The sequence below is a fragment of the Carcharhinus amblyrhynchos genome, chromosome 10, assembly GCF_965287045.1.
Source record: "Carcharhinus amblyrhynchos chromosome 10, sCarAmb.v2.hapA, whole genome shotgun sequence".
Lineage (NCBI taxonomy): Eukaryota > Metazoa > Chordata > Chondrichthyes > Carcharhiniformes > Carcharhinidae > Carcharhinus > Carcharhinus amblyrhynchos.
The window spans coordinates 74,605,292-74,627,505 of NC_137333.1; the positions used below are offsets into that span (position 1 = coordinate 74,605,292).

The 22,214-nt window shown below is 40.7% G+C and overlaps 1 protein-coding gene across 3 annotated transcripts in view; it reads right to left on the minus strand.

Moving 5' to 3' along the window:
• atp8a2 (ATPase phospholipid transporting 8A2) overlaps positions 1-22,214 on the minus strand; it is a 443,947-nt gene that overhangs the window by 316,173 nt on the left and 105,560 nt on the right. For all 3 annotated transcript variants that reach the window (XM_080197362.1, XM_080197361.1, XM_080197363.1), the window contains exons 7-11: positions 21,278-21,351; positions 15,620-15,689; positions 14,986-15,113; positions 9,706-9,817; positions 687-852 (exon numbers count right to left, since the gene is read on the minus strand). In XM_080197362.1, coding sequence (XP_080053488.1) covers positions 687-852; positions 9,706-9,817; positions 14,986-15,113; positions 15,620-15,689; positions 21,278-21,351 — 550 coding nt within the window. The remainder of the gene's footprint in view (positions 1-686; positions 853-9,705; positions 9,818-14,985; positions 15,114-15,619; positions 15,690-21,277; positions 21,352-22,214) is intronic.

Genomic DNA, 22,214 nt, shown 5'->3' on the forward strand with positions numbered 1-22,214 from the left:
TCACAAAAATTGTGAAACTGACAAATTCTGGTGTCCAGTTATCACAGTTCAATACACTAATGCAGAGGGTGCTGTCAGCACTGCCTAGCTCCTCCACAGGGTGCGCTACTGAAGCCACCACAGACAGCAATTTTTAGATTCCACTTAAAATGTCATGAACGTCATCTTCTGCAAAGTTGCTATAAAATCCTCCAACCAAGTTATGCCTTCTTGGATCTATCCAAAACCAGACCTGAAACTGCATTAACTGAGCTGACCTTAAAGGATTGGGGGCAATTTGCATACTTTCATATAGCTTTAACACCACTCCAGCATAACATTACTAGTAACAGAAAATCTAGGCTCTGTCTTACAAAACCAGCATTTCAGTGTACTTTAATTTTCTCCACATATACATCATCTTGTATCTTTGTGCATTTGTTAAATAATGGAAAACAATTAGAAATAATTGAACTTCTAGTTCCTCAATAATAGTTAAAATATACCAGCCACACACACAAATTAAGAGTTACAGTGAACTATTTTTCAGAATAGAGTTTTACAGAAATCCTAACGAGGAGGCATTTTGCATCAGTGAATTATATTTCAACATGTCAGAAAATTACTGGTGATTAGAAAATAATATTGTTCTTTCAAACTAATGCTTATGCTGGATGGGAAAGTTTGATCGTAATAATAATTCTTACCAATTGAGCTGAGGTACCAATCTGAATCAGTGTGTTCCTTGTTCCAAATCTCAGCACCTGCAGCGCTCACCAAAGCCATGGCCACAAGAATGCAGAATAGAACCAGAATCTGTACATTTGTAACCCTTTCAACATTGGATCTCTTCAATGGTGCCTTTGTAGAATTCTATATTTTGAGGAAACATACCGAACAAAAATAATTTATGTATGGTCAAACTTTTGAACTCTCTCACATTTTGGAATTTATGCCCCATGGCTAATAGACTTTATAAAATCATTCAAATCTTTTGGCAAAATGAAACTTCTTTAACATACACCTATGTAATATCCAATGAGCTAAACAGACCAGAATTTCAGGCAATAAAACATTAGCTCGTCTCACTATTCTGAAAATTTATTAATTTGCACTTATCTCACCATTCCAAAAATCTATTAGTTTGCACTCTTCAATTTCGCAGTACGTGATTTTGGCCCCATCATACTCTGTACGAATCTGGCAAAATGAAATTCAGTCCCAGAAAATCTGATATTTAGGCAGTCTTCAAAATAAATATAAAAAAATTCAGGTACAACATGAATCCTAAATCAACTGCAAAGTGTTGAAGCACAAGCCTGTAAAATTCTGTACTGACAACATTATGAGCAAATGATGCCCATTTACTCTAATATCCACATCACAAGACAATTTTATTCTTATAAATGTTTAGGGAATTGCTGGTAAAACCCAAGTGTTGAAGTTTGGTTTATTTGACACACTCTCCATTCACTGATCAAGCTTTGAATCTATACAATAAAATCTGTACGATGATTCCTTTCCCAATTACGCAACTACCAGAACAGAAGTGCTTTATATTTTAGTGTACTGAGGACATGAGATTGCACCCTGCCACTGTATCTAATATAACTTTGGTAGAACCAATGGATGGTACTACTTCTATTTAATTTTATATATATATATTCCGGTATTAACTGACATGGGCATTAAAGGTGTTTATCATTTCAATCTTATACTACATTGAGTAAGGTACATTATGCTGTTTTCTATCCATACAAAAGAACAGACTCAGAATACAATATGTAGCGTAGTGATTTCATGGCCAACATTTCAGATCTAAGCTCTGCAGTCCTGTCTCACCCAGTCATAAACAACCTATAAGACAATAGGGTTCCACAAATATCCTCATCCTCAATGAAGGGGCAGTCTGGCACATCAGGCCAAAGGACATGCTGAAGCATTTACAACCATCTTCCATCAGAAGTGCAGAGATGATCCCATCTCAACCATCTCTCAAGGTCCCCAGCATTACACATGCCAGTTTTCAGCTAATTCGATTCACTTCACGTGATATCAAGAAATGGCTGAAGGCACTGGATGTGGCAAAACCATGGGGGCCCTGACATCATTCCAGCACTAAAGACATGCTCTTAGCCAAGCTGTACTATTACAGCTACAACACTGGGATCCACTTCACAATGTGGAAAATTGCCCAGTTATGTCCTGTTCAGAAATAGTGGGACAAATCCAATCCAACTAATTACTACCTCATCTGTCTACTCTCGAGCATGAGCCAAGTGATGGAAGGATCATCAATGTGCTTTGAAGTGTCACATACTCTGTAAAACCTGCTCAATAAATCTCAGTTTGAGTTCTGCCAGGGCCCTTATTACATCTTTAGTTAAAAGATGGACAGAAGAGCTGAACTCCAGAAGTGAGATGACAGTAACTGTCCTTGACATAAGGCAGTATTTGACCATGTGTTATCAGGAAGCCCCAGCAAAACTGCAATCAATGGGTGTCAGGGGGAAAACATCCCACTAGTTGGAATCACACCTAGCACAAAGGAAGATAATTGTGATTGTTGGAGGTTAATCATCTTAGTCCCAGGACAATGCCACAGGAATTTCTCAGGTACTATCCTGGGCCCAACTATCTTCATGTGGTTCATCAATGGCCATCCCTCTATCATAAGGTCACAAGTGGGGATGTTCACCGATGATTGTGCAATATTGAGCACCATTTGCGACTTTTCAGATATTGGAATAACCGATGTCCATATGCAGCAGGACCTGAATAATATTCAAGCTTGGGTGATAAGTGACAAGTAACCCAAGTGCCAGACAATGACCATCTCCAAAAAGAGAATCCAACTGTTACCCCTTGAGGGTTACCACTGACCAGAAACTGAAGCAGACCACCATATAAATACTGTGGCTACAAAGCAAGTCAAAGACTGGGAATTCTAAGTAGAGTAACTCACCTCCCAAAAGCCTGCTCATCATTTACAAGGCACGAGCCAGGAGTGTGATGGAATGTTCTGCACTTGCCTGGATGAGTGCAGCTTCAACAGTACTCAAGAAGCTTGACACCATCCAAAACAAAGCAGTCAGCTTGATTGTGATGGCATGCCAATCTTCAACATTCACTTCCTCCACTGATGCACAGTGGCAGCAGTTTGTACCATCTGTAAGATGCACTGCAGCAACTCACCAAGGTTCTTTCAACAGAACCTTCCAAACCCGCAACTTCTGCCACCCAGAAGGACAAAGGCAGCAGATGCATGGGAACACTATCACGTACAACAACCATTCTAACTTGGAACGATATCACTATCCCTTCACTGTTGCTGGGTCAAAACACTAACTCCCTCCATAACAGCACCGTAAATACAACTACAACATCACCTGGGTTGCAGTGATTCAAGAAGGCAGCTCACCACCACCTTAAGATAAACTAGGGATATAAAATGAGTGCTGGCCCAATTTGTGATGCCCATATCCTGTGAAATAATTTTAAAAAGGCAAAAACCACAGATTCTGTTAACCAGCAGGGAGAAGGAAAAAGAAAATCCGACCTCCAAATTATACCGAGGGATCCCAGCAGATACAATTATAAATGTTAGCAGTTTTGAAATAAATGGAATGTCTCCCAAAATAAGGTGGGTAAGAATTTTAGACTGTATACGGTAATAGCCCATAGGATAGGTTATGGGCTTTCCTTTTCCAGAAAAGCAGAAGGTGACTCTGTATTCATGATATAATTAATAATACTATAAACAGCATGCACACCAATTACTGCTTATTTGCCCAAGGGCTGGGTCCAAGTGTAAATTATAATTGTTTCCAATTCTATTTATGTTATTTCTTTTCAGTGCTGTTGACATCCTGAACTGTCTAGGCAGAGCACTTCATATGTAACATGCTGAGGGCATTTTGGAAGATCTGGTACAAGTTGTTCTTTTCGAGTTTAACAGCTTGAATCACCAATGAATACTTTCGAATGTGCTACAAAAAATAATTTGCATGCCATATAAAAGCAGGAAGGAGCACGAAATGGCAGTGTTACTGAATAGGTTAGTGGAACACAGGCCTGCTGCTATGATTCCTAACGTTGAATTTTCTGGCTCATCCACTTGACTTTAGGATAACACTAATCATTGATTTTCCACAGCAAGAGAGAAAAACATGCATTGGGCACTTTCTAATCCATGATGCTATTTTATAAGAAATGGATCAGTTTAAGGTAAATCTAGACTCCACTAGCTCAACACCACCAAAATGTATAACCATTCGCTATGCTGATTGAAGATCAATGAGAAAACACAGTTCCCTGAACTGAGGAGTCGTCTTTTAGGCTGAAAAAGGCAGGAGAAGGAGCTAGATCCAAACTGCATGGCATTAAGGGTTAACAATAGTATCCTAAAAGTAAAGTAAAAGTTTATTTATTAGTCACAAGTATGCCCTATGTTAACAGTGCAATGAAGGTGCTGTGAAATTCCCCTAGTCGCCACACTCTGGGTCAGTGCACCTAATCAGCCCGTCTTTAAGGCTGTGGAAGGTAACCGGAGCATCTGGAAGAAAGCCATGCAGACACGGGGAGAACATGCAAACTCCACACAGACAGTGACCCGAGCCAGGAATTGAATCCAGGTCCCTGGTGCGATGAGGCAGCAGCTGTGCTACTGTGCCATCCTGTCCAAAAGAACAGATTCCCCAGCTGTGGACAATGCATTCAAATCTTGTACAGACTTTGACAATAAAAGAGCTTTTAAGGGCAAAGAAAGCATTTGGCCCCACAGCTGATGGAAATCAGGGGGAAACCTCTCCAATAGCTGGAATCATATCGAACACAAAGGAAGATGGTTGTGGTTGCTGTAAGCTAATCATCTCAGCTGAGAACATTGCTGGAGTTACTCAGGGTAGCGTCCTGGACCAAATGGTCCTCAACTGCTTCGTCAGTAACCTTCCTTCAACTTACAGTCAGGAGTGGGGATGTATGCTGATGATTGCACAATGTTCAACGCCAGTCATGACACCTCAGATATTGAAGTAGTCAGTCTTCATATGTAGCAAGACCTGGACAATATTCAAGCTTGGCCTGATGATGGCAAGTAACATTTCAACACAAGTGTTGTGGCAATGACCATCAACAAGACAGAACCTAACCATCTCCCCTTGATGTTCAATGGTATTACCATTGCTGTAACTCCTACCAGCAATATCCTGGAGGTTACCATTGACCAGAAACTTAACTGGACCAAGGATAGAGACACAGCTCAGAGGCTGGGAATCCTGCCATGACTAATACATCACCTGCCTCCCCAAAACCTGTTCATCTACTGGAAGGCACATGTCAGAAATGCACTGGAATACTCTCCATTTGCCTGGAGGAGTGCAGCTCCAAAAACATTCAAGGAGGACAAAACCATCCATGATGCCATCTCACTAGATTAGCACCTCACCCACCACATTCAATTTTCACAGTCTCCACCACTGGTGCAAAGTGGCTGCAGTGTACATCATCTACAAGATGTACAGCAACAACTTGCAAACCCTCCTTCCTTAACACTCCACAACCTATATCACTTCAAAAGACAAGATCAGGAAACATATGGATCACCATTGCCTGCAAGTTTCCCTCTAAGTCACCTGCCATCCTGACTTGGAAATATATCGCCGCTTCTTCAAAGTGGCTGAGCTAAAAATCTACAACTCTCTTCCTAACAGCACAATGGGTGCATCTACACCAGATGGGATGCTGTAGTTCAGGAAGGCAGCTCGCCACTGCCTGAAAAGCACCTAAGGATGCATAATAAATGCTGATCCAGCCAGTGACCCTCAAGTCCCAAGAACAAATAAAAGGATCTTACTGTTGGAATGAACAACCCACAAACCAAACTGACAATCAGGGACTGAGCCTGTAGTTTTCATGCTGATCTATAAATGTACATTTAGCAGCAAAAGACATCCAAAGAATGGGATAAACAAAATCATTTTTTCAGGAACAAGAAAAGGTGGACTGCAGTAACAGTATAAAGTGACACCGTACAACAGGTTACCCTGTCAGCAGGCATCTTGAAGAAAACAGGAAAGTAGGGACACCATCAGATCCACATATATCACTGGAATCTAGAAATGGAATTCCCAGGAGATGCTGTGAAATAAAATTTGATATCAATCCTAATGGTCAAAAAGAATAAAACCATGGAGGGAATTTATTTGCCAATATTAAGCATAATGCTTAAAGAACATCTCAAAATTAATCAGAGTTTTCAAGGCTGAAGTATTATCACATGTGACTTGAAGACTTGATCATTTCAATATTCTCAGCCCCATCAAACAAATATAACAAAATTTTCCAGGGATCGTACATATATTTTGTAACAAAATCTGAAATTATTTCTCATTTAAGCTTCTCACACAAGTCAAAGTGACGAAGGATCATCCGGACTTGAAATCTTGGCTCTATTCTCTCTGCACAGATGCATTCTGGCTTGCTGAGATTTTCCAGCATTTTCTGTTTTTGGTTCAGATTCCAGAATCCCCAGTATTTTGCTTTTATCTCAAGCGAGTTACATCTTTTGTGCAACAAGTACTTCTATTTTCCATAACATGCCAGAATGTCTCTGTGCATTCCATTCATATTACACGTTCTTCTCCCTGCAGTGAAAGTGCAGCTCTAGCAGCAGTTTAAGTGATTCACAAGCCATCAAGTGAAAAACAATGAAGAGATGTAGTGTTGAATTCTAGAACCGTTATCACGTTGTATTACATCACATTCCACATGCACACAACAGCACAGGATATAAAGAATCCAACCTGATCTTTCATCTTCTGTCCATTTGAGGGATTGTTTGAAATTTTGGGGAGATTACTAGAACTATGCTGACCAAGCAACAGTGCATCGACTCTGTTAAATATAGAACTGGCACATGGGTATTATTATGAACTGATACATTTTGTTGACATGCTGACAGCTTTAGAGACAAGTACCAAAGGACAACTTCACTTGTTGCATGTCCATGAGTGGAAATAGTTTGCAAAGTGAACATACAAATATTTCCTCCTCAAACCAACACTATATTGGGCCACGTTTTGTTCTAAGCAGTGATGAACAGTACCGACTGAGTTGGAGACTTGCATTTCCTCACAGCCTTGGACTTCTGTAGAGCAAGCTTGTCAGTTAGCAGCCAAAAATCACAACACCCTCTACAGAGCATCTGGGACCTTTGCAAATTGAGTTGTGAACTACTGTGCATCTCCCTAACCAAACAGATTAAAGAACCTTAGAGGAGTGCTGCAAGAAGCAGTGTTGCAGCCTCAGCCACATATATAGAAATTTTATGGCACGGGAGATGGCCATTCAGTCCAACATATTAATGACTTAAGTGAAGGGAGCAAGTGCAATATATTCAATTTCATAATGATCTAACGTTCAGTAGGACAGTAAGTTGCAAGGAGGACGCCGGAAGTGGAATTGTATACACTCTGCTCCTTCCGGAGGTAGATTTGAAGGTGGGGAGAAAGTGCAGGGTGGAGGTTCAGCCATTTCTGAGTTCCTCCAATATGGCTCCGGGGAGCAAGAGTGCAGGGCGGCCTCCTTACCTGGAAGCTAATTGAGGCCCTTATAATAGCCACTTAAGGGCCTCATCGCACCAACTGAAATTCTACCAACGACTAGTGGGGAACTCACTATGTTGGACAACAGGACAGCGAACCCTATCCGGAATTGCTTACAGTTTAATTGAGGGCAAGGGTTCCTTATACTCATACAGCTGTGCCCAATCAAGATAACTGGCATCGGGAAGGGAAAGCCCGCAAGAAGATACCACCCTTTGTGCTAACCCTCTTCCCTGATACGTCCATCCTGTCCCACAGACCTCTCTCCAGATATCCATCAGCAATAGCTGATAAAGGCCCACTACTGGAAGTGGCCACTATTCCCACGGGCACTGTCAATACTGCAAGGTATTGGCAGTTTACTTGGCAGAATACAGGAACAAGATTTACACTCTGCATGGGGTTTGATTCAACGGGATGCCCAATGAACACAAAAACACCATTCAGCCCTCAGCCCTGCTCCACGATTCAATGAGATCATGTTTGGTCTGACTGCAGCCTCAACTCCACTTTCCTGTATGTCACGCATAAGCCTGGATTCCCTTGCTGATGAAAAATTTACCTAACTCAGCTGTAAACACATTCAATAACCCAGCCTCCTCTGCTCTCTGGGGAAGAGAATTCTACTGACTAATGACTGTTAATTAATTAAATCATTAATCAGGTAAGCGTCTGATTTTCACAAAATTACTTTGGGCCTCTGAAAATGTTCTAAGTAGGGTTCCTGCTGGTTTACCAGCCAGAAGATGTGAACTTTGCCTAGAAATATTAAATTCTGCCCAAGGAATCTGAGAAGGAATATAGATAGATAAAGCAAATGGGCAAGAAGATGGCAGGTGTGGGGAAATGTGAGCTTATACATTTTAGTAGGAAAAACAAAAATGGATTTTTTTAAAAAGTGTTGGTATATTTTTATACGTTGCTGTTCAGAGACTGTCCTTGAATTTTGCATATGAAAATATTAACATGTTAGTGCATCTCGCAACTAGGGAGGCAAATTGCATGTTGGGCTTTATTGTAAGGGGTTCAGAATACAAGGCTAAGGAAGTTTTGTTGCAACTGTACAGGACTTTCAGGAGACTACACTTGGGAGTATTCTTACCTTTGAGGGAATGCTATGTAGATTCACTGGATTGAGAGGGTTCGCCAAAAAGGAGATATTGAATTGAGTGGGCCTTCGCCCCAGAGTTTAGAAAAAGAAAAAGGAAATTTCGTTGAAAGGTAAGATTTGGGGGGGGGTGGAGGAGAAGAGAGATGCTGGGAGATGATCTCAGGATACGGGTTGGCCATTTTGAACTGAGTTGAGGAGAAATTTTGTCTTTCAACAGTTGTGAATCATTGGAATTCTCTATCCCAAAGGGTTGTGGATGCTCGTTTGTTGAATATACTCAAGGCCAAGATCATTAGATTCTTGGATTCTAAGGGAATCAAGAAAAATGGCTATCAAACAGGAATCTGGAATTGAGATTGAAGATTTGCCATGATCTATGGAATAACAGCAGGCTGGAGGGGCCATATGGCCTACTTATCTTAATGGGCAATGCAGCTTGAGTCAGGTAGTTTAAATTAGAATGTTGAATTCAAAGGATAAAAGCAAGCAAACAAAGGAAAAAGAAATGTTGGATTCAGAGTGAAAGATGAAAGAAACAAATAAGTCTTTTTTTAAACAATAATTAAAAGCTCCCACAATAATTAAAAACTGAAGCAATAAGATTTGTAAACATTCATTTTCAGTGCCAAAGAGGTTGTTTGGCCAAACAATCATAGAAATATAAAACCCTGCAGTGCAGAAAGAAGCCATTCAGCCCATTGGGCCTGCACTGACAACAATCCCACCCAGGTTCTATCTCTGTAACCCCACATATTTACCCTACTAATCTCCCTGACATCCCCCTAACGCTAAGGGGCAATTTAGCATGGCCAATCAACCTAACTCGCACATTTTTGAACTGAGAGAGGAAACACACACAACACAGGCAGAATGTGCAAGTATTTTTTTTTTAATTCTCTTCAGTTCAGGTGCAACTGAGAGATTTGGAACAAGTATTTTCACCAACAAACTTTCAATATGATAGTACAAAACACAATTAATGAAATTTAAACAAGAAAGTTAGGTAACAACCTGCACTAGTTTAGTGTCGTGTCCAGTGTAGACCACGAGGCCTTGAATCCATTGCGTGTTCCTCAGCTGTGCTCCTCTCAACAGAATTTGATCAGGTCCCACGGGAACAGGACTGCAGCAGGATAATGGTAACAATTATACACTCAAATCCAAACTCTGCACACTACATATACGTACAGCTATTTGGTTCAAAGCGGCAACTTTAATGATGTAAATTCAAAGGCCGCAAGCATCTGTGCTTACAGTGCTGCAGAACATAGGAAAAATTGTATTCCAGCAGCTGCATACCAAATTACAGGGAGCGCTCCTCTTGTCCATCAATCACACCCATGAAGTTATCTATGCAATCCCTAGTCAGCAAAATGTAGAAAAAAGTAAAGTATCTCTCTGAAAAATGGGAAAAGATCCAAACTAAAATTGAGCAAAGAGAGGTCTATTCATACAGTCAGGGTGACACGGTGGCACAGTGGTTAGTACGGCAGCCCCATAGCGCCAGATATCCAGGTTTGATTCGCAGCAAACGAGTAGAGTTTGCACGTTCTCCCAGTGTCTGTGTGGGTTTCCTCCGGGTGCTCCGGTTACCTCCCATAGTCCAAAGATGTGCACATTGGGTTGATTGGCCATGCTAAATTGACTCTGGTGTCAGAGGGATTAGCAGGGTAAGTATGTGGGGTTACAGGAACAGGGCCAAAGTGGGATTGTGGTCAGTGCAGACTCAATGGACTAAATGGACTTCTTCTGCTCTGTGGGATTCTATGAATGTTGGCAGGGCAGCAGTTGGTTGGATAATCTGATGAACCTGACAATGAAGCAGGAGGATTTGTGCCTTCCTACAGGAACAAACAACCATTTCAGGAGTAGGAAATGGGTGGAAATTAGGGATGACCCTGCAGTGGTCAGATCCCAAGCCCTTTGACTTGGATCATTTATTTATCCTCTTGACAAAAGAATAGGCTATGGTCTCACAAAACCAAGCTAGGCAGACAACTCAATTTAAATAAGAACATCCCAAAGCAATGACAGAAACATAATCAGATAAAAGCTGAAGAAGGAAATGATAGGAGGGGCTGAGGAAAAACTTCTCAGAGGATGACAGCCCTGTCACAGTGATAGCGTTGTTATAATTCAAGTCAGAAACTCCGAAGTGTTTTGTGAAGTCCGCCTGGATCATAAGTTTTCAATTTGAATTTGGCTAGGGTGAACATGAGATATTTCACTTCAGGTATGATTCAAATGGTCCACTAAGGAGCTTTTATCAAACAAGGTTTATTTAAGAATGTAATTAACACGTATAGAAAGAAAAGTAGTAATAACCTTTACCAATTACAAACAAGAAAAACAAATCATGATATTGGAAAACCTTAACAGTAAATACCATTCCAATGAAATAAATCCCATGAACGAAACCTTTGCCACAGGTTTAACACAGTAAAGACTAATGCTCACGTGATACTGGAACTGAGTCCTTTGGTTTGAGAATTGAAACTGACTTCTCAGCCATGTAACTTCCAGCAGCCCTCTGGATATACATTCAGAACAGCTGGAAATCAGCAGAGCTTCCCAAAACATCAGGGAGAGAGAGAGAGAGAGACTCGAGGCATTCTAACCACCAAGAGCAGATTTTTCAAAACCAGGAAGAGAAACATTGCTTTCCAGCTTGATGTCTACCCCTTTCTAAATTAAAACTGAAAATGAGTCCTTAGATTTTTCCCTGGGGAGGAACCACCTGGCTTTAACTAGTCAATCAATCTTCCCTCTCATAATGCAAGGTCATAAAAGATCCCAGAGTAAAAAATAACCAAAACCCCGCTTAAGTCATTTAAGTAGCAAAACAAATGACTTCTAGCAGACGGCCCTGGAACAATGAGAAAAAAAATGAAAAGGTCTGCTTACAACTCCAGAGAATATAATAAAAACAATTCTGAAAGGTATACTAACATCACAGCACTCTTAGCACAGAATCATAATGTTTAGAATTCAAAAATCATTCCAGTTCTTAAGGACAAAATCGCAAATGACTCTTCAGTGCAGTACTGAAAAGAGTGCTGCATTGTAGAAAATGTTATCTATTGAGTGAATATACTTGCCAAGTGAATATAAAAGATTGCATGACAGGTTTCAAAGACAAGCTGGAGAGTTCATACACTGTTCTAGTGTCGCAAATATCTAGTTTGTCATTCATATGTTTTAAAATATAACTTTTAGTTTTGTGAATTGAAGGGTTAAATGCAATATAAATAGAAAAGAATGATTGAGAAACTGATAAACAATCATCAAACAAATCAAATCGCCTATGTTTGATTAGCCCGTGTTCATCATACAGGTCAGAGTTAATAGTGAAAATAAAGCTAAATAATGTGTGACCACTCTCTGGATCTCTTAGTGGAATGAGTCTGGTGACAGGGCAATTACATCCACTAGAAAAATAAATTCATATGTGTTACATAATCAAAGAGTTGTGTTGAAGGCAAATGATTAGTTTATATTTCTGTTTGAGACCATTCCAAAGTATGCCATGCTGTCATTCAGATGAGATATAGGAGCTTTTAGTTTATTAGTGTCACAAGTAGGCTTACATTAGCATTGCAATGAGTGGAAGGTTCTTTTGTTTAAGTTAACTGGGTGTTTGCTCATGAAAGAAATTTTGCTTTGGTGTAGTTTGCATCGAACTGGATCAAGAGAGCCAACACAGTCCGATTGCCAGTCAGGTCTGCGCTTTAGGCAGAGAAAAATATTAATCCTATTGTTCACTATGCAGAAAATGGGTGGGGCCAAACTCAGTTTGGATACTGAAGGAAAAAGCAACTGGAAGATTTGTCTAGTTTGCAGCCACAAGACAAAAATCTACGATATACCTCTGAAGTCTATTGGCAGAAAGGAGTCAGCAGAATTAGCTTGGAAGCTGTGAGAAGGCAGGTGGATAGCTGCTGACAACCAGAACGCAGACCTGAGGCATCCACAGTTGAGGTATTAAATAATAGTTGGATGGTTGGCAAAAAGCTAATGGAAGGATCCCCATAAAATATGGCCATGGAGCATTGCTGGAACATTGAGGTGAATTGAAATGAATCCCAGAGGGCTGCAGCATGCCTTGGGGGTTGGTCTTTAAAGAAGTGAATGATTGTATTGTATAAAGGAAATGGTGGTGATGGGGGGGTGGGGGGGAGGCGGTTGTAAAAAGTAGGAGTGAGTTCATAGTATATGTAATCACAAGTCATAGTGTTAATGGTGCTGAAGTGCTCAATTTGTTTAATTCTTATACAAAATAACTTTGTTTTTGTTTAAACTCATTGAATCCTGCGGCATAGTTCCATCAGTCAATTGTAGGCTGTTCAGATTTCTCTTTAAATGTTAATAGTCCCACAGGACTGTAACACTAGTCAACTTACCCTCACTGAATACCATCAAAACAGCAAGATTGGTCAGTTACCTCATTACAGTTTATGGGATCCAACTATGCACAAATTGGTTGCTCTGCTTTCCCTATATTGTAACAGTGGTTACACTTCAAATGTACTTCATTGGCTTTGAGATGTTCTGATGTCATAATAAGGCATTTTATACGCTCTTCTTCCCTAAAAATGGAAGAGAACTTTAGCCCTAAATGGCTGAAAGAACCATCACCAACAGGGGTGAGATGGAACAGGGTACATATGAAGCCAGATTTGGACAACTGCAAATTTATCATAAGGCTATAAAGAACTGGAATGGCAAAATCATGATTGGAATTCAACTTAATAAGAATTCAAAATTGAAGACTTTGGGACACTGGAACCAATGTAGGTCAGCAGAAGAATGATGAGTGAGAAGGACTTGTTGCTCATTGGGATATATGCAGCAGGGATGAAATTCATCAGGATGGAGGTTCGGATTGCATCCAAGAAAGGTTTGGAACAGTTAAGTCCGGAAGTGACAGACACAAAATAGAACTCTCTGATATTTTCAGAGAGCTTGGGTGTTGCTGGCTTGGTCAAAATTTATTTGTCCTTTGCCAATTGTCTTTGAAAATTGGTAGTGAGCCATTTTCTTGAACCCGAGTCCATATGGTGCAGATACATACACAGCGCTGTTAGGAAAGGAGTTCCAGGAACAATGATATGGTTCTCAGCCAGGATGGTGTTGGCTTAAACTGGAATTTGCAGTGATGCTGCTCCAAGGTCCCCCAGATTTCCTTCCCTCAAGGACAATAGCCAACCTGATGGGCTTTCATGACAATCTACTGTGGTTACATGTTCACTATGACTTGAGAAAAAGTCCAACCAGTTTATCTGATAGTAAACCCACAAGCTTTCGGAAACACTGTTCCTTCGTCAGGTGTGTGGAAGGTCCTGATGAAGGGACAGTGTTTCCAAAAACTTGTTGGTTTACTATTAAATAAACTGGTTGAACTTTAAGCTGCTCTGTGAGACTTTTTCCTGTGTATACAGACTGGAGCTATCCCATTCAACTGAAGAACAGAAGAGAACACTGCATTCAACCGCATCAAAAGCTGCAGGAGGGTGGGCGAAATAGAACAAAGAAAAATAGGAGGAAAATAACAAGTTGAAAGTGACATGTAATCATATGATGAGTTCCTGTTAAACTTAGTAATATGTGTAATGGATTAACTACTGAGAAAATTACAGTTTTGAACCATATATCTTGTGAAGACTAGCTCAGGTGTGAACTGACAACATTAAAATCCCCCAATACTACAGCTCCTACCGTAACATATTCAAGGTCAAAAATGAAAGGCAACAGTGACCATCAATTATAATGCTTAAAGGTATAATTATCAATGTGGTGCCATGACTAGTAAAGCAAATAAAATTACCCATCAATGCAATCCTCCTAAAGTATAAATTGTTGCATTGTTTCCATAGAAAGCATTACAAAAGGTTCACTGTACCCATGTTAGTGGAGTTTGGAAAACACAACATTTTCATATTACGTGTTTAAAAAACACATGAAGAACTTGGTGTTTCTTAATATCTCCATTTTTAGAACCGAGCTCTAACCCTTTTGTACTTCAAAATTATTTGAGTTAAGCTTGGTGGAGTGTGTGTCTGCTCCTCTACTGAATGACCACTTGTGGGGTCAGCTTCCGAACTGGCACATAGATGAGATGGTAATAATATGGCCAGATCTACTCAGGTATCTTCTTCTGGCCCAGTCGCTGACATAATCCTAGCCACAGGTCTTAAGCCCATCCTCCAGAACGGGGAGCAAGAGAGCTGAATGAAGTTAGAGAAAATTATACAAATGGAGGAGAAAAACAAGTATTTCAAAATTTTGTAATACCCATTGTTCCCAATTCGGAGGTTGCCAGTGAAGTCATAAAGATGTCGATTGGGTCCATCACATTCCAAACTCCCAGTCATCTTCATTAAGTCAGCAGTAGACAGAATATTACTAGTCACAGACAAGCCCTAAGAGAAAAGAAAGATAAATAGCATTTAGGTGATTCCATTTTACAAAGAAATTCTAGGAACATGGTAAGTATTTCTCAAGGCTTTAACCAAACTTCCATAAAACTCCCAGAAACATTACAGTGATGAACTTTAATCAGTAATTAATCTGTTGTAGGTTATGGATGTCCTGTGCATGGCTCAGTTTTGGTATTTAAATTAGTTGCGCTGAAGTTAAAAGTGTTTTTATTTTACTAAATCTTTCAGAGTGACTATAAGCATATTGAGTTAGAGCAATTTAAATCGCTTTGTCGGATGGTTCCGAGCATAGCGCACTTGTCCAGGAGAAGTCAGTGCTTGGACAACTGCAAGGTAAACTCTTACATGGGAACATTTGCGAGACTGCGCAGTGCATCGATGGGGTATCCCTCAAATCCAATGCTGGGAAGCCAGGAAATTACAGGCCCATTTGTCCTAAATATAAAATATTTCTCAAAAACACCAAGTTGGAGTGGAACTTCATTTACCTGTCGTACTTTAAGATTTGTTTCCCCATCCAGATTAGATGTTTCAATATAACACATTGCCTGTGGCTCACTAGGAAATGAAAGAGCAATTAGTTCAATGATCTACAGAAAAAGCACAAAAAAAATCCCGTACACGCTTTGCATGAAAGCAACTATAAAGAAAAGAGGGGCATCAACATTAAAAAATGACACAGGAGAACCCATTAAAGCTGACAGTGATGGACAATGCAGGGCCTGATCTTGGATTTTAATCAATTTCTTTCTTCAAGCAGAAAATCAGATTGGTAATTGTGAAGATGAGTTTATCTAAAAATCCATTAGATTCCTGATTTATTCCTTTATTTCCTTCCCTCTCCTCTTCAGGTTCCTGCCCATTACTCTTCCAACTATAAAGTCACATTACCATGCTGTAAGCCTCTCCCACATTTTGCCTCTTCTGACAGCATTGCCTCTTGCTGGATGCAGTTCTAAGGCACTTCCAGCCCTTGAGCTGCTCAGCATAGTGTCCTGACACATCAGAAGATGTATCACAGCAGGCTGCAGGAGATGTCACAACTAAATCAAACTGTTCTCAGCACCACATACAACTTGCAGCAGGTTTTATTGGATAAATATATGCAAATATCAGCTGAATTTTCCTCTTGACAATTATTTTTGATTTGATTTATTATTGTCACATGTATTAGTGTACAGTGAGAAGTATTATTTCTTGCACATCACACAGACAAAGCATACCACACATAGAAAAGAAATGGAGAGGGTGCAGAAAGTAGTGTTACAGTCATTGTTAGGGTGTTGGGAAAGATCGACTTAATATGAGTTAGGTCCATTCAAAAGTCTGATGGCAGCAGGGAAGACCTTAAATTCTACCCTGGCCAAGAATAATGGGCATAGACCAAATTGAACTTGGGCTCTTCTTGACTTTGTTCCACACAGAATATGTTCCAAGGCTTAGCCAGATACAGAGTTTATCTACTTTTGCATCAGTCATTAACTTCATAAATATTGGTCTCACTTATGCAAGGATTTCTGGTGCCATTGCATATTCATCAATGCAGAAATTAGCTGATAAAGGTAACCGGAAATAATTGGTGGACAAAACAATCAACACTGTAAATAAAGAAAATGATTGTGTAAGTTACATTTGGTAAACAGGTCTAATTGAATTGATAACAAAGCTGAGTAAATAACTCAAGGTCGCATGAAAACAGAAGTGAAACGCAATTATGTCAACATCTTTTCAACAACAATGTCGGGATTTTCCTCTCATTACTTATTAATGAAGACATGTAATTGGCTAACTACTTCTGATAATGGATAAAAAACAATGTCAGCTTAGTTTTATTTCTGATAGGTTTAATTGAATAGCAATTTGAAGGTTATTCCAAAGTGAGTTCATCAAAACAAACTGAACAATTTTGAAAATTTCCCAATCACCTTCAATGTTCCAATACATTAAAATGTTCATCAAGCCTTACAATTTGTTCTATTTTACAATGTCATTTTCCTCACAAAGACATATCTTCTGCGGCTCTATAAAGTTTGCAGACTAAAATCCTTATCGTCTGTTATGAGGGACATGAAATACTGTGGAGCTGTACTGTCCGGAAATGAACATCTGCCTGGTGGCATTATCAAAGCAACATTGCAGAGCATCAGGAAAACCCACGTGGTGTTTTGGAGGGATTTGAGGAGGCAGCAAACATGTGCAAAGAAAATTTAGGGATAAATGCTGTTGTATGAGAGCTATTGGTCAGGCACAGAGTAGCACAGGCCTTAGAGGAAGGCTATTGAACACACCACGTTATTTCGTGGCAAGTTAAGAGAACACATTTAGCAGATGCACTTGGAATTAAATTGATACTGATCCTGACAGTATGTCAACAGTATATTTGGATACGGGTACAAAGGTAGCAGTGTGCACTTTAAAAAAGGAAATTTTCCTCTAAGAGGGACCAACTGTACAGAGGTTTAACTTCTTCAATTTTAGGAATCTGAAGCAGAATGCAGCTAGAGCTGAGATAAAAATTACCATAGATCATGGTGTATAAGTCGACCTTTGAAAACTCCAAAACCCTTCCAAAAATGGGTGATGACTTATACGCCAAATATAAAATGTGAATCAAAGACGTGGGTGTGATTGTGACCTTTTTGAAATGTGAAAAAAGCACCACCGGTAATTTATATTGAATTACTGTGGCATGATTTATTAACTTAATTAATTGTACAAACCTACCTTCAACCATAATCAAGAGCATTTTAAAACCTGTCAAATTCATTGTCTTCAACATTCGATGCAGAGTTAATCAAATTCATTCAGTCACTTTTGGCTATGGCATCATTGTGAGGATCCCACTCTGGATCAGATGGAGGGAGGAACTTTCCCCAAAAATTTTAAGTATCACAAATGTCTGAAAACTGGAGTGTTGCACTCCTGTATTTTCAGCCAGCTATCACATGCAGTTTTCCTACATTGTCAATTTATTTTGGCAGTTGGGAGTTTCCCATTTGTGTGTGTGTGTGTGGTGGTGGTGGTGTGGAATGTGTGTGTGTGTGATGTAGATCCTCAGCTAACTGGGGATGCCGGCTGCAGACTGCTAGGCATGCACCGTAATCTCATATGCTGTGTACAAGTGCACACACTATATGGGAGACCCTCCCCGCACACAACCCCCCTCCCCAGCCCAAGATTGCCAACCCATCAAAAATCCCCTCTCTGAACATCATCCCCCACAGATTCTCCTGATCGCCACCTCAGAAACATTCCCCCCTCCCCCTCATTCAAATCAGCAACTGGTGGGCTGTACCAGGGTGAAAAGTGCCTGCCCCCAACCACCTGAGGGGGGCCTCAATGGGCCCTGGTCCAACCAGCGAGGCCATCACATCAGGTCCTCATTGGTAGGGACCATCTGTGATCCTCATCGGTGAAGACCTCCACTGGTGATGTCAGAAAGCAAAGTAAACCCTGACTACTACGTCCCAAGCTCACTAATCACATTTAAATTATGTTATAGATATTTAAATAAGCCTCACCAGTCAGCAAAAATGGGCTGGGAGGATTGCAAATGTCCTGATGCCAGGCACGGTTCACCAGTTTATCCTCCTGCTTAAATTTCCTGCCCCGCTGCTCTGGTCGAATAGCATAGTGGGGCGGAAAGATCACGCTTGTGATATTTTTGGCTTCAGAATCATCCCACCATCCAAATCATTTTCCTCTCCATCCACTGATCGGTATTCTGCATTTTATTAATGACCTAATGACAGTTTGCGCTCTAATAGTATCCCACTACCTGATGACAAAACCACACAAAACATCAAGCCAGGCAATGCGCATATTTCAACACATTTTCTAGTGCAGCAGGCTGGGAAAATCACGTGGGGGGCAATTTGCAACATCCCCGCAAACGTTTGTGCCCCCGCTAGTGTCTACCTGCACCTGAATTCCAGCGTGGAAATCATCAGGGAGGTGGGGCTAGCATTTAAATGATACTTTACATATCATTTAAATACTATTAGTGGGCCCAGAACAGAATTTCCCCAGCCTGCTAGCCTGTCCCACCCTGCCAGAATTTTTCATTCCAACAGGGATTACAGTAACTCCCCACTTTTGGGGAACCAGCAGCCCGACCCTGCTGGAGTGAAGGAGGTTCAATCAGGGTCCTCCGCGGGTCAGGAGTTAGGGAGTGGTGTCCCCTGGGCATGGGCAGCCATATAATGCCAATCTGCACCCCCAGCACTGCCCAAGGAGCAAAGTGCCCACGCCCAGGGGGAACCTTGGAAATGCTCCCTGGGCAGTGCCAAGGGAGTAGGGCTTAGGGGTCCACTGGTGGGTTGGGGGGGGACGCTGCATTGGGATCAATGGGGACAGAAGGGAAGCCAGCAATCGGGATTTGGGGGGGGGGGGGGGGGGGCAATGACATTCATGCCGGTGGCCTCTGCTTTGCACAGAGTTTGGGAGATTCTAGTGTGAATGCCTGCTGAAAAATCCGGGGTAATTTACCCTACAGTTCCATGGGTTTTCCCACAAATTCAACATCTGGAATTTTTTTTTTGCAGAATTCAGCCCTTTGTTTTTTTCTGTCAATGATTCACCTGTTCCATTTGGTGTGAACATGATCTTAGAATGGCTTGTTCAGGTGCACTTCCAAAGTTTGAACCACAAACCTTAGACCTCTGATATAACAGTAACGTGTGTGTTAATTCTTCATAGGCAACTTTTGATTTCTTTATGTTATATGGGATCTAAATATGTCCCACACTAATAAACAGCATTTTTACATCAGTCATGAGACACCTAATCCAGTAAAAAGTCTGACAACACCAGTTTTTAGTCCAACCGATTTATTTGATAGTAAACTCACAAGCTTTCGAGGGGACTCCCTCTTCGTCAAGTGAATGGAGAGTTCTGGCCTCGGACAGAGCATATGAAGCACAGACAGTTTAGAGATTACTGATTAGAATGCGATTCTTTACACCTAACCTGCTGTTCAAGTCCTAAAGTGGCCGACAATGTGTGTGGAAGGAACACTGATCACAGGTTAAAGAGATGTGTATTGTCTCCAGACAGTACAGTGAGTGAGGTTTTGCAAACCCAGGCAAGCCACGGGGGTTACAGATAGTGCGACATGCCGCACTACCTGTAACCCCCGTGGCTTGCCTGGGTTTGCAAAACCTCACTCACTGTGCTGTCTGGAGACAATACACATCCCTTTAACCTGTGATCAGTGCTCCTTCCACACACATTGTCGGCCACCTTAGGACTTGAACAGCAGGTTAGGTGTAAAGATTCGCATTCTAATCAGTAATCTCTAAACTGTCTGTGCTTCATATGCTCTGTCCGAGGCCAGAACTCTCCATTCACCTGACGAAGAGGGAGTCCCCTCGAAAGCTTGTGAGTTTACTATCAAATAAATCGGTTGGACTAAAAACTGGTGTTGTCAGACTTTTTACTGTGTTTACCCCAGTCCAACGCCGGCACATCCACATCATGACACCTAATCCACACATTATCAACCCACAATTTCACTCTATCTTCCTTCATCCAGCCATTGTCATGGACATGTGCAAACACTCCTGCAGGGAACTTACTGCTCGGCATGATTTCATGTTTGAAAATTTTGTTCTGTTAGCCATGCAACCTAGCACCACAATGAATCACATCTTCTCAAGTCCTGTAGTTTTCAACAGAATGGATTTCAAATCTTTCCAATCCACAATTCTGCTACTGAGCAAACTGAAATTCACAGGTGTTTCATCTCTACTGCTGATGTGGGCACTTATATACATCAATCAGGTGCAGCATTTCAAAGGCTGTTGCCTTTGCATGTGAATGAACTCTATTGAAATACTTATTTTTTCAACTAATGACACTAATTGGGGGAACAAACACAATTAAAATATAAAAATCACTAGCCTTTGAATAAATTAAGAATTGGGGATCTTGTTATATCTTTTAAAATAGTTCAATGTCATTTTTTGAGCCCTCAAAATACTTAGTAACATGTCAGGAGATCTGTTCATTCATTCAGAACTACCAACACCTAAACGTTTTAGAATATGTAGGTATTTGTTAAAATGACAGCATTGAAAACAATTATCGTTGTTTGCAAAGCCTCATTCAGAACCACCTGCAACGAGCAACCTCAAATGGTGACTGACCTGGTGGAAATAATGATCATATCAGCTGGGAGACGCTGTCCATTAGTCACCTTCACAACATCCCCCACCGCAACCTTCCAAAAAAGAACAATGTGATATGGGAAGGGAAAGAACAAAAGACACTAAAAACCAACACATGCATCTGAAATTCACAATTACATTCTTGAAGATGTCAGGTGTCAATTTTGTTTTCATCCAGCTCATTAAAGTCTAGATTTGGACTTGACACTGAAAATACCGTCTAATTAAATATTTTAATTAGCTCTTTCAGTAACTTAGCTTGGCTGCAATTCCTTACTTCCCAAACTATATATAAATTCAAATGTTTGAGAGTAAATATTTAAGCTGTGCACTAATTCTAAAGACAAACTGATCTTCTCTCTATAGGAATTGTTTGACTGTGAAGGACACTCAAAGCAAATTGATTTGCCTTGCCCATCTGATGCTATTGTGTTTTTCTTTCACTGATTCAATTACTCTATCTTCTGCCCTTCTAAACATTCACCAGACATGAGTAAAATTATCTGGCATGTACTGAGAATGGGAGGTGCTGGTCAATCAAAAGCACTGGTTCACTATGGTGTGAGTTGAGTCTGCATTTTCATCCAATTCAGGAGCTTCTGTATTGTACAGTGAATGGTTGGGTGATCTTGTAGTGACATGGTTGTTGAGGTCTCACAAGGAGATGTGGGAGCCAAGGAAACAAGGTTCTGCCAAACAGTTGGGAGGTGAGATCAGAGTGAAGGCAGGCCATGAATACCAACCACCCTGTGAGTTTCACCATTATTAGTAGTTGCATGAGTGTGGGATTGACAGGACATAGTGAAAATTACCCGTCAGCAACAACTGGTGGCGCCAGATTCCAAGGGACGAGAGACATCTCCAGTCAGAAAACAGACTGAACACAGCAACTCCAGTCACTAAACAGTGCCAACTG